The following is a 9,739-nucleotide window of genomic DNA, read 5'->3' on the forward strand; positions in this document are numbered from 1 at the left end:
AACCATAGAGCAGTGGAAAAAGGTATTGTGGAGTGATGAGATGCTTATCTCCATATTTGGCAGTGACGGTGTCCATTTTCTTCATCGGTGACTGAACGAGGACTGCTTGCTACCATGAAGCAATCTCCGAGTTGCTATGATATGGGGCTGCATATCCAGAGATGATGTGGGTTGATTGCAAGTGCTTGATGGAGTGATAAATGCTGACAAATACATAAAGGAGGTCCTTCAGCCCAAGGTCCTGCCCTCAGCTAGAGACATCTTTGGTAGCAGTTGACCATTCATTTTTCAACGGGATAACACCCCAGGCCACACAGCAAAAAAAAAACAAAAAACCTCACCTGGTTCAAAGAGAACAAGGTTGAGTTGCTGGACTGTCCAGGAAACAGCCCAGATCTCAACCCTCTTGAGAACTTCATGGCCAGATTAAAGAGAGTAGTAGCAGCAAAGTGAACGTCCAACAAACAGGAGCTGATAGCAGCAATAATCAACTCCTGGTTCCACCTATTGATCTCCAAAGACTTGTGAACAGCATGCCAAGAAGATGTGTATCAGTAATCAAGGCTAAAGGATATGAAATGAGCTGAAGTCATCGGATAACTGGAAAAATTATTATTATTAGCTTAGGCAGCTTACGAACAGCATTATTTTTGTGCTTGGAGAAGCGATGGCTCAGGCGTGATATGATAGACATCTATAAAATACTGAATGGAGTGGAAAGAGTAGATGTGAATCGCTTGTTTACTCTTTCTAGGACTAGGGGGCATGCGATGAAGCTCTACTAAGTAGTAGACTTAAACAAACCAGAGAAAATATTTCTTCACACAACATGTAATTAAACTCTGGGATTCATTGCCAGAGAATGTGGTGAAATCGGTTAGCTTAGCAGTGTTTTAAAAAAGTTTGGATAATTTCCTAAAAGAGAAGTCCATAGGCCATTATTGAGATGGCTTGGAGAAATTCACTGCTTATTTCTGGGATACGCAACATAAGAACATAAGAAGTTGCCTCCGCTGGGTCAGACCAGGGGTCCATCGTGCCCAGCAGTCGCTCCCGCGGCGGCCCATCAGGTCCTTGACCTGTAAGTGATCCTTTGTCTAAGACCCTTTAATCCCCATGTTTCTTCTGTCTATACCCTTCATGATCCTATCTCTATCTCTACCTCTATCTATATCCCTCAATCCCTGTATCCCTCAGGAACTTGTCCAATCCCTCTTTGAATCCCCTTAATGTACTCTGTCCTATCACATCCTCCGGAAGCGCATTCCAGGTGTCCACCACCCTCTGAGTGAAGAAAAATTTCCTAGCATTGGTGCTATCTGTTCTACTACTTGGGACCTGGGTTAGCTACTATTGAGAAGAAGATATTGGGCTTGATGGACGTTTGGTCTGACCCAATATGGCAATTCTTATGTTATTATGCTGGTTTTGTTTGCAGAGTTTCTGTCATTAGTCAAAAAGTTATGCATTAAATACAATTATGATGTTATAGCCATGTTTTTAAAGCGTAATGACTAAAATGCTAGGTGTTTCCTCAATTTTGGCCACCAGTGTATAGACAATTTTCAAAGGGAATCTAGTCTTATAGCTTCCTTTTGAAAATTCATTACAATGTCCACTACTACTAAATACCTATGGGTCCATTGCAATTATATGAGTCTTCTGAATATTACCCCATTCATTTGTGTTTGATTTTTCTACAGAATTGAGTACATATTCTATTTTCTTTTATACCACGTTATAGCTGGAGTTCGATGTTGGTCGAGTCCAAATGAATTTTCTTCATCTCCTAAGTTCAGAGGTAGTCCAGCACATCACTATTCACTGTTTGAACATGACCATTTGGCAAGAAGTAGCAGCTGAGAAGCCCTCACATACAGCAGTACGCTTCAAGGCCTGGAACGGACAGGTTTTTGAGGCAGGAGGACAGTTTCAACCAGATGTTTTGGTGGATGACTGTATGGTATGGATTTCCTTAAGTCTAATATTGTGGGTCTGGGAACAATGAGCAGACGCGTGCTCTATGGCAGTTTCTTAGAAATAGAATTATTGTAGCTCCGTATATAAGATAACTAAAGAAACTGCTATGCAAGAAACAAAGGCACTAAAGGGGTCATTTTACAAGCCTTTTTCACATGTAAAACATTTTACATGCAGGATCCCCGCGACCCTAGGGGGCGTCCCCACGGGATTACCGCGACCCTAGGGGGCGTCCCCACGGGATCCCCGTGACCCGAAGGGGGAACCCGCGGGATGCCCGCGGGTCCGCGGGATTCCCGTCGTCCCCGTTCCCGTGCAGCTCTCTACTTGCAACCTCAGGATGCTGAGGCAGCAGCTCTAACCACTAGGCCACTCCTCCCCTCTCTATACATATGTATCATATATACTCAAATATAAGCAGAGATTTTTGAGCCAATAAAATGGCCCAAAAATGGGGTTCTCAGTTTATATTCGGACCAGCGTTGACCTGCCCCCTCCTGAACCTGTTGCAGGCCTCTGCTGGGCCTGCAGTGAGACCTGGTGGGCCGGAACAGGAGGGATCCCTTCCATCTCCTGTCCCTGGCAACTCTACTAACTTTTACCTCCCTCCCTGATGTGCCTTTTACATCCCTGGTGGTCCAATGGTGGGCCAGGACAGCAGGGATCCCTTCCACCCCTGTCCCAACCAATTCTAAGAATTTTTACCTTCCTCCCACCTCCCCCGCATACATTTAGAATCCCTGGTGGTCCAGCGGTGAACCGCAGCTGGAGCGACCTTCCTTCACTCCTGCCGTGCAGAGCCACTAGCTGATTGGCTGCCACAAGTTCTCGCCGCCGGGGATTCTAAAGGTACGGGAGGCGGAAGGGAGGTAAAAATTCTTAGAATCGTCTGGGACAGGAGGCAGGAGGGATCCCTGTTGTCCCGGCTCACTGCTGAACCACCAGGACTTATGGAAGGCCTGGTGGAGGCCTGCAAGGCATTGGGAGAGAGGGGGGGACAAGGTACTGAACCTGGCAGGGCAGGGCAGGGAGGAACGGGGGATGAGTGCAGAGATTAGCAGAACAGGGAGGGAGGGGGAACAGGGTGCAGAGCCTGGCAGGACAAGGCAACGCATTGCACTTGAATATTAAACCCCCTCTCCCCCCAGTTTATATTCAAGTCAACCTTTTTTCCTCCTTTTTTTTTGGGGGGGGGGTGGAAAGGTTACCTCGGTTTATATTCATGTTGCTTTATATTTGAGTTTATACGGTATGTGCATGTATTTATGCTACTAGTGCATGGTATATGCACAGACATTCTTGAGGGCATAAACTGGGTGAAGCTAGGGCAGTTGGAAAGTGGGTGTTGGTGTGTTTTTTGTTTTTTTTTAATGTATGCATATCCACAGAAATTTAGGGGGGGAAGTTACTGCCTTTGAGCATCTGCAACCCTGTATGAAAGCTTCAGGGAGGCCACTTTGCTATAAATATGTGCTGGCGGAGCTTCCTAGCTCAGGCCTCCCATTTCACAATTACCCTCTATGGGGTTCATTTTGTAAAGCTTTTCTTATGTGCAAAGCATGTATTACACATGAAAGCAGGCTCATATAACATTTTATACGTGTACCTAGGCACAAAGTAGGCACACCATTACACAGTTTGCTCATAGGCATTCCTTGGAGTTTAGTTTGGGTAAAGCTGGGGCAGAATTGCAGTCTGCACATATATTTTATAAAATACATACTTACACCTTTGAAGAAGATTCAAATTGAGCAGTAGCATTTGTGCACTTCTAGGGGCCCTTGTTTGAGCCTATTTTATCAAGCCTCAAAAGGACTTACGTCATATTTATAAAATACTAATTAAAAAAAATTATCCCAACACACCCTATTTGATTTTTCTTTATTTGTATATTTTCATTTACACAGCTCTAGCTCAAATATCTTAAGAAAAAAAAGTGTTTTAATGCTGAGCATGGTGTCAAATCAGGAGAGTTCAATACTATTATTCATAGCTCTTTGATCAAGCCTCCCACCAAATTAATCATCGATCCAGCATTCCAGTGTCATTTAAAGGGGAATTCATCAAGCTGCATTAGGGTCTTAAGTCATTGTGACTTGAAAGGCCCTAATGCCACTTGCCTAAAAATACTGTGGTATATTTAAGTTGTTGCAAGTTAAGAAGTAATGAGAGGTGGAGATGAGAGAAAGAGATGTGCTGGATAACGGGAGGGAAGAGAAAAGGGAGAGATGCAGGAGCTGAGGTGAAAGGGAGGGAGGAAGGAAAGAAAAAGAGATGCTGGACCATGATGAAAGTAGGAGGGATGGCAGCTGGAGATGAAGGAAGACGTCAGGCTACAAGGATGGTAGGGGACAGAGAGAAGATTTTGGGCTATAAGAGTGGAGGGAGGGGAGATGCTGGGAATTGTGGAAGCATGTGAGAGAGAACATATGGGGGCATCAAAGGAGAGGATGGTGAATACAGAAGGTAAAAATGCACTAACGAGAAGTAGATGAAAGATGGAAGGGAATAGGAGGCTTGGGAAATGGGAGAACTAAAGGGTGAGAAAAGGAGATGGGTCTTGGGAACAATGGAGGTAGATATGATCATCTGGCAGATACTTTCTATGGCAGCTTGAAACCTCTAGCTGTAGTACTGAAAGGGGTCAGCAGCACAGTTTTGAAGAAGGCAGCTGCTAGGGTAGGAGTGAGTGGATATCACCTGTGGAGTGAGTCAGGGTAGGAGGCTGGCCATGGGGAGGAGGGTAGCTGAAGGGAGCTGCCTGGAATGCAGGTAATATGGGAGGATCCTGGCTGGTTGGAGCCAATGTGGGTGGCCTGTCTGTAAGGGACCTGTGGGGTGGGGGGGTGAGTGCTGATGCAGTGGGAGAGCACTAAGGGAGGGGATACATCGATACAAAAGATGGCTTTGTTCAATGGAAAATCTCTCTTAATAAAGAAGCAGCTGAGACAAAGACAACTGCTTCATTATTATGATAGATTTTTTTCCTGAAGCAGAGGGTACTACATTTAGTATAAATCATGTTTTATTGGCACATCAGCAGTAAATACACAATACAGCACGACAGTACAACAAGGTCGCGAACACCAAACGTACCATCAAACACATTTTCACCCCAACCAAAGAATCCCCCCAATCCCCACCCCCTCCAAAGCCCAAACCCCCACCCCATCCCAAACCCACACCATGAGACCCAATCCATATCCAAAAACCCCCCAGCAAGAAAGGAGTATGCTGAGCAAGCTGTTTGCTTATGCCGCTCAGCACATATCAAACAAAAGAACCAAATCCCATCCTCCCACCCTCAATGTGTAATCCCACCCTACCCACCGAACTCCACATACTTCCAACCACTCATACCCACCATTCACACTCGCCCAAACATCCACCCACCAACCCGGGGAAAACAGCTGAGAGCATAAGGTATCAGCAACAGAGTGAATTTAAGACCAGACTTCTGGCCCTAGAGGAAAGCGAGGAGATGTAGGGGTCTCAGGTCTGCAGGAAAATCTTCGACCGCCTGACAGATAATCGAGCATGGCGCTGCTCCAAGAGCATCAAATTATGAAAATGATTCCTCCAAGCCCAGTAAGCAGGCGCTATGTCTTGCGTCCAAACGCTAAGAATGACCTTCTTTCCTATAACAGCACCTTTCCGGATCAGCAACCGATGTCTCCGAGCAGGCACTCGCAAAGATTCATATCTATCTAAAAGCAAGCCTACCGGAGACATCGGAATAGCGTGACCAACAAGCCGCTCCAAAAAGCGGAGTACGGCTCTCCAAAAGACTTTCACTCGAGGGCATCCCCAAAATGCATGAAAAAAGGAGTTGCACCCCAGTGTACACTTAGGGCAGATTGGAGAAGAAATGCCCCCAACCTTGTGGACCTGCTCTTGGGAAAAATACGCTCGATAAACCACTCGAAATTGGCATTCCCTCAGTTCTGCACTAATAGAAATAGAAGAGATACGACCAATAAGGGAAGGAAAGTTCAAGGACTCACCAGGTATGCCCAGATCTCTACCCCAGCGGTTCTCCAAAGCCGTATAAGACTTCTGAGGAGTAAGCCGCCGCAAAGCCCCATGCAACGCAGACACCGTCAAGCCACAAGCATAAAATTGGGCAAAAAATAGATGAAATTGGTTACCCAACCGAAACCGTAAGCCCGGGCGTGCCAAGGACCTCACATAATGATGAATTTGCCGATACGCAAACAGACCTCCCACACCCAAGGAATGAAGCATGGGAAAGTCTCCCCAAGGTCTTATCGCCCCCTCCTCATCCAATAAATGCTCAAGAAGAAGAAAACCCTCTCCAGTTCATCGCACAAAGACCGAGTTATCACAGCCAGGCAGAAACTGCGGATTCCCCCGTATAGACAACTGATCCGAAACTTGATGGTCCCCCCCCAGCAACCCGACCAATGCCTTCCAAGAAAAACGCCACGACCGAAGGATGAAACTAGATCGGAACGCGGGGGGCAAGAGGCGAACAGGCACCTGAGACAACGAAAACAAGTGCCAAGGAGAGAAAAGAGCATGTTCAAAGTCCCGAAAAAGATAGTCATCACTCCGTAAGCACCAGTCTCCCAAAAATCTCAGCAAGCAAGCCAGATTATAGAGGCCGATATCCGGGAGTCCCACACCCCCGATCCCTCCCGAGCCGAACAGATAAGAGATCGATATCTGAGACTTCTTGCCTTGCCAGAGGAATCGGGTCAGCTGCCTATGAAGCCGTTGAAGATCGCTACGACGAAGACAAAGAGGCAGCAACTGGAGTACATACAACCAGCGGGGAAAAATAACCATCTTATACAAGTGAACCCTACCATAAAAAGAGAGAGGCAGAGACATCCACTGTGCAAAACAACCCTCCGTAGCGGCCAACAAAGCATCTACATTAGCACGATATAACCGTCCCACACAGCTCGTGAGTTGCACTCCCAAATATTTGAATACACCCGTGAAAGGGTAGTCACTGGAAATGCAGGCCAGGGTTTTCCAGGCCTACATTTCCATCATTAGGCACTGTAAAGTGCCTCTGTAGCCACGATGCAGATTTATTTTTTTTTTATGCTATTATTTTTTTTAATGACATTTTGCACTTGTTAGGTGCCAGTACAGTGCCTACCAACATCTAACGTAAAGCACCATTTATAGAATATTGGACTAATAATGTCATTTGTGAGGAGCTTGATAAAATAACTGTGAATAAAGGCACTGAAGTTTCCTGATTTATTTGACGGTCCTCCTCACCTTTAAAAAAAACTTTTGGTTAAATAATTTTTTTAGGTCAAGCTGTTCTAATGAAAATATATAAATAATTAAAGCAAAGTCAGTAGGATCTGTTGGGATAGCTTTTATGACCAGTATTTTGTCACTAGTGCTATCATTTAAAACCTTTAGGGGGAATTTATCAATGTTTGAAGATTTATTTTAGCACAAGGTCTCTGCATAAAATGAGCCCCTGTCCTAAAATAACCCATCTTAACCCTTTAATTGGCAGATGGTGAAATGGCTGCTTTATGTAACTTGATGTTGAACGAGAGCAACAGTACCAAGTAAACAGGTGTTTGGAGATGCAGATCTCCTATAAGAGCCATGGAAGACACATTTTGCTTCTGAGCAACAATGCCAAATAAAGGGTTAACAGTAGCCCACATTGATAAATAAATACCTACATAATATAAATGTGCATGAGTCAAGTCTCTTTCATTTGTAAGGAAACTCTGCAATGAGAGGGCATAGGATGAAGTTAAGAAGTGATAGGCTCCGGAGTAATCTGAGGGAATACTTTTTTACGGAAAGGGTGGTAGATGCATGGAACAGTCTCCTGGAAGAAGAGGTGGAAACAGAGGGCCTGGGATAGGCACGTGGGATCTCTGAGAGAGAAAGAGATAATGGTTACTGTGGATAGGCAGACTAGATTGGCAATTTGGCCTTTGTTTGCCATCATATTTCTATGAACTTTGGATGTCTATGAACCCCCTTAGTACTGTTTTACATCTTTTTAGAATAAGCATCTTTGCACATTGGAGCTATTTTTATAACGGAGCATCTGTCTTTCTTATCAGTGATTAATCTGTCTATTCACAGCTCCAGGATGGACTCTGGCACCAAACTCTCTTCCTATTTCGGACGCAGGATGCCCACCAGTTACCAATTGTCAGCATATACAACCTTCCACCATCACAGCCAGGAAAGTTGTACCATCTAGAAGTCGGCCCTGTCTGTTTCCTCTGACCTCTCTATAACATTGACATTTCTAGGACTTCTTTCATTAGCAACTGTCATACCTCATGAACAAGAGGATGGCTGGCCATTCAGTTCTGAAACACTGGCTATTATGTGCTGTAGTTAGAATGAGAAGTGAAAAAAGCACCGTCCTGCCTATGTACATCCAGCAGTACTTCCACTGCTGCTCCAGTTCAAGTAAGAGTTTGTTCTTTAGGACTTCTGCAGCGGGTGTCAGAGTTCTTGCGGCTGTCTGGGAGGTGCTGTATATGAGTTTCCTTGATGTATCAAACTGAAGAAAGCCACAAGAAGATGACTGAAATGTCAGTCAAGCAAACTTGGACATAGCACTACCCTGATAACTGCAGGAACTAAGAAAGAGCTTGTTTGCAACAAGTATGGCCTGAGTTTGGGCAAAATAATAAACCTAAAAATAAAAAAATTTAATCCTAACAGAAATCTTCAGCATTGCCAAGAATTGGCCTACACCTCAGTACAGAGTAGCCCAACATGAGTTCAAGCTTTCTCCATCCTTAACTTTCATACAAGAAAGAAGGAAACTGAAGGTGTTAGAGGCACTTGGCCTGCTGTCTACAGGAAACATTTTGATGTGCAATACTAGAAAATAATGAAGGTGAAATAAATGTTATATAAATATTGATAGAGATATAAATATCTAGAGATATATATAAAAAACAAAGTACTGTACCATCCCCTTCCATGAGAGAGAGCTCTTGACCTCTCACACTGTAATAACTGGGAGGAGACATTATGATCCAAAATGCATGGAAGAGATGGATGCTCAACAGTCCCCATCTTACCTGCTTGATTTCCCACTGTGAAATTACTGGTGCTGAAAAGCTTTGTATTATTTGTGGGTTACAGTTCCAAAGATGCCAACAGCCTCGGCACTGACCTGAAAACATTGTCTACTATGGACCATTCACGTCTACCTAATATTTGTAATCAAAACAAATATTTTTTGCATTTTAATGGCTTCTGTATGCCATCAACAGACCATTTTGTAAAACAAACTATTCTCATTTGAGTTCCAAAGGATTTTGTATTTCAGGATTTGGGTTGTACCCACATTTGTACAATTTCCTACAGAGGTTGTAAGGATTCTTACCCTGGGAGGCGAGAGAGCTTTGGATGTTGTTTTTCTTCTATAAATATTAAATTGAATACTTTTGATTGTAGATATGGTCTCGGCAGATGCCTTAAAAGCATTGGCTCCCTTGTGGGTTTCAAGCACTAATCCCTACCCCTTATTTAAATTCCAGTTATAGTCAGCATCTGCCTCGGTCATAACAGGAGTTGTCACACCAGCAATCTGCTGGCCTTGTTTACCTTGTTGTACAAGTCTTAGCTTGATATTTTCTATATGTAAATTTGAAAATTAAGTACTATAATCTTTTTTTTATTTCTGAGTGTCAGCTCATTTGAATGTGTACTTGTACCTTGTTTAAACTATTTGGTGGTTTTGTTGGTAAATGAACTATAAAATTTCATATTGAATACCTCA

At 44.0% G+C, this 9,739-nt stretch overlaps 1 protein-coding gene across 1 annotated transcript in view; it reads left to right on the forward strand.

The window, feature by feature from the left end:
- Nucleotides 1–9,739, forward strand: part of LOC117367941 (collagen alpha-1(XXVII) chain B-like) — a 299,681-nt gene extending 289,942 nt beyond the window's left edge. The window contains exons 60-61 of the mRNA XM_033961061.1: nucleotides 1,745–1,963; nucleotides 8,077–9,739. Coding sequence (XP_033816952.1) covers nucleotides 1,745–1,963; nucleotides 8,077–8,223 — 366 coding nt within the window. The 3' untranslated portion in view covers nucleotides 8,224–9,739. The remainder of the gene's footprint in view (nucleotides 1–1,744; nucleotides 1,964–8,076) is intronic.

The sequence above is a fragment of the Geotrypetes seraphini genome, chromosome 10, assembly GCF_902459505.1.
Source record: "Geotrypetes seraphini chromosome 10, aGeoSer1.1, whole genome shotgun sequence".
Lineage (NCBI taxonomy): Eukaryota > Metazoa > Chordata > Amphibia > Gymnophiona > Dermophiidae > Geotrypetes > Geotrypetes seraphini.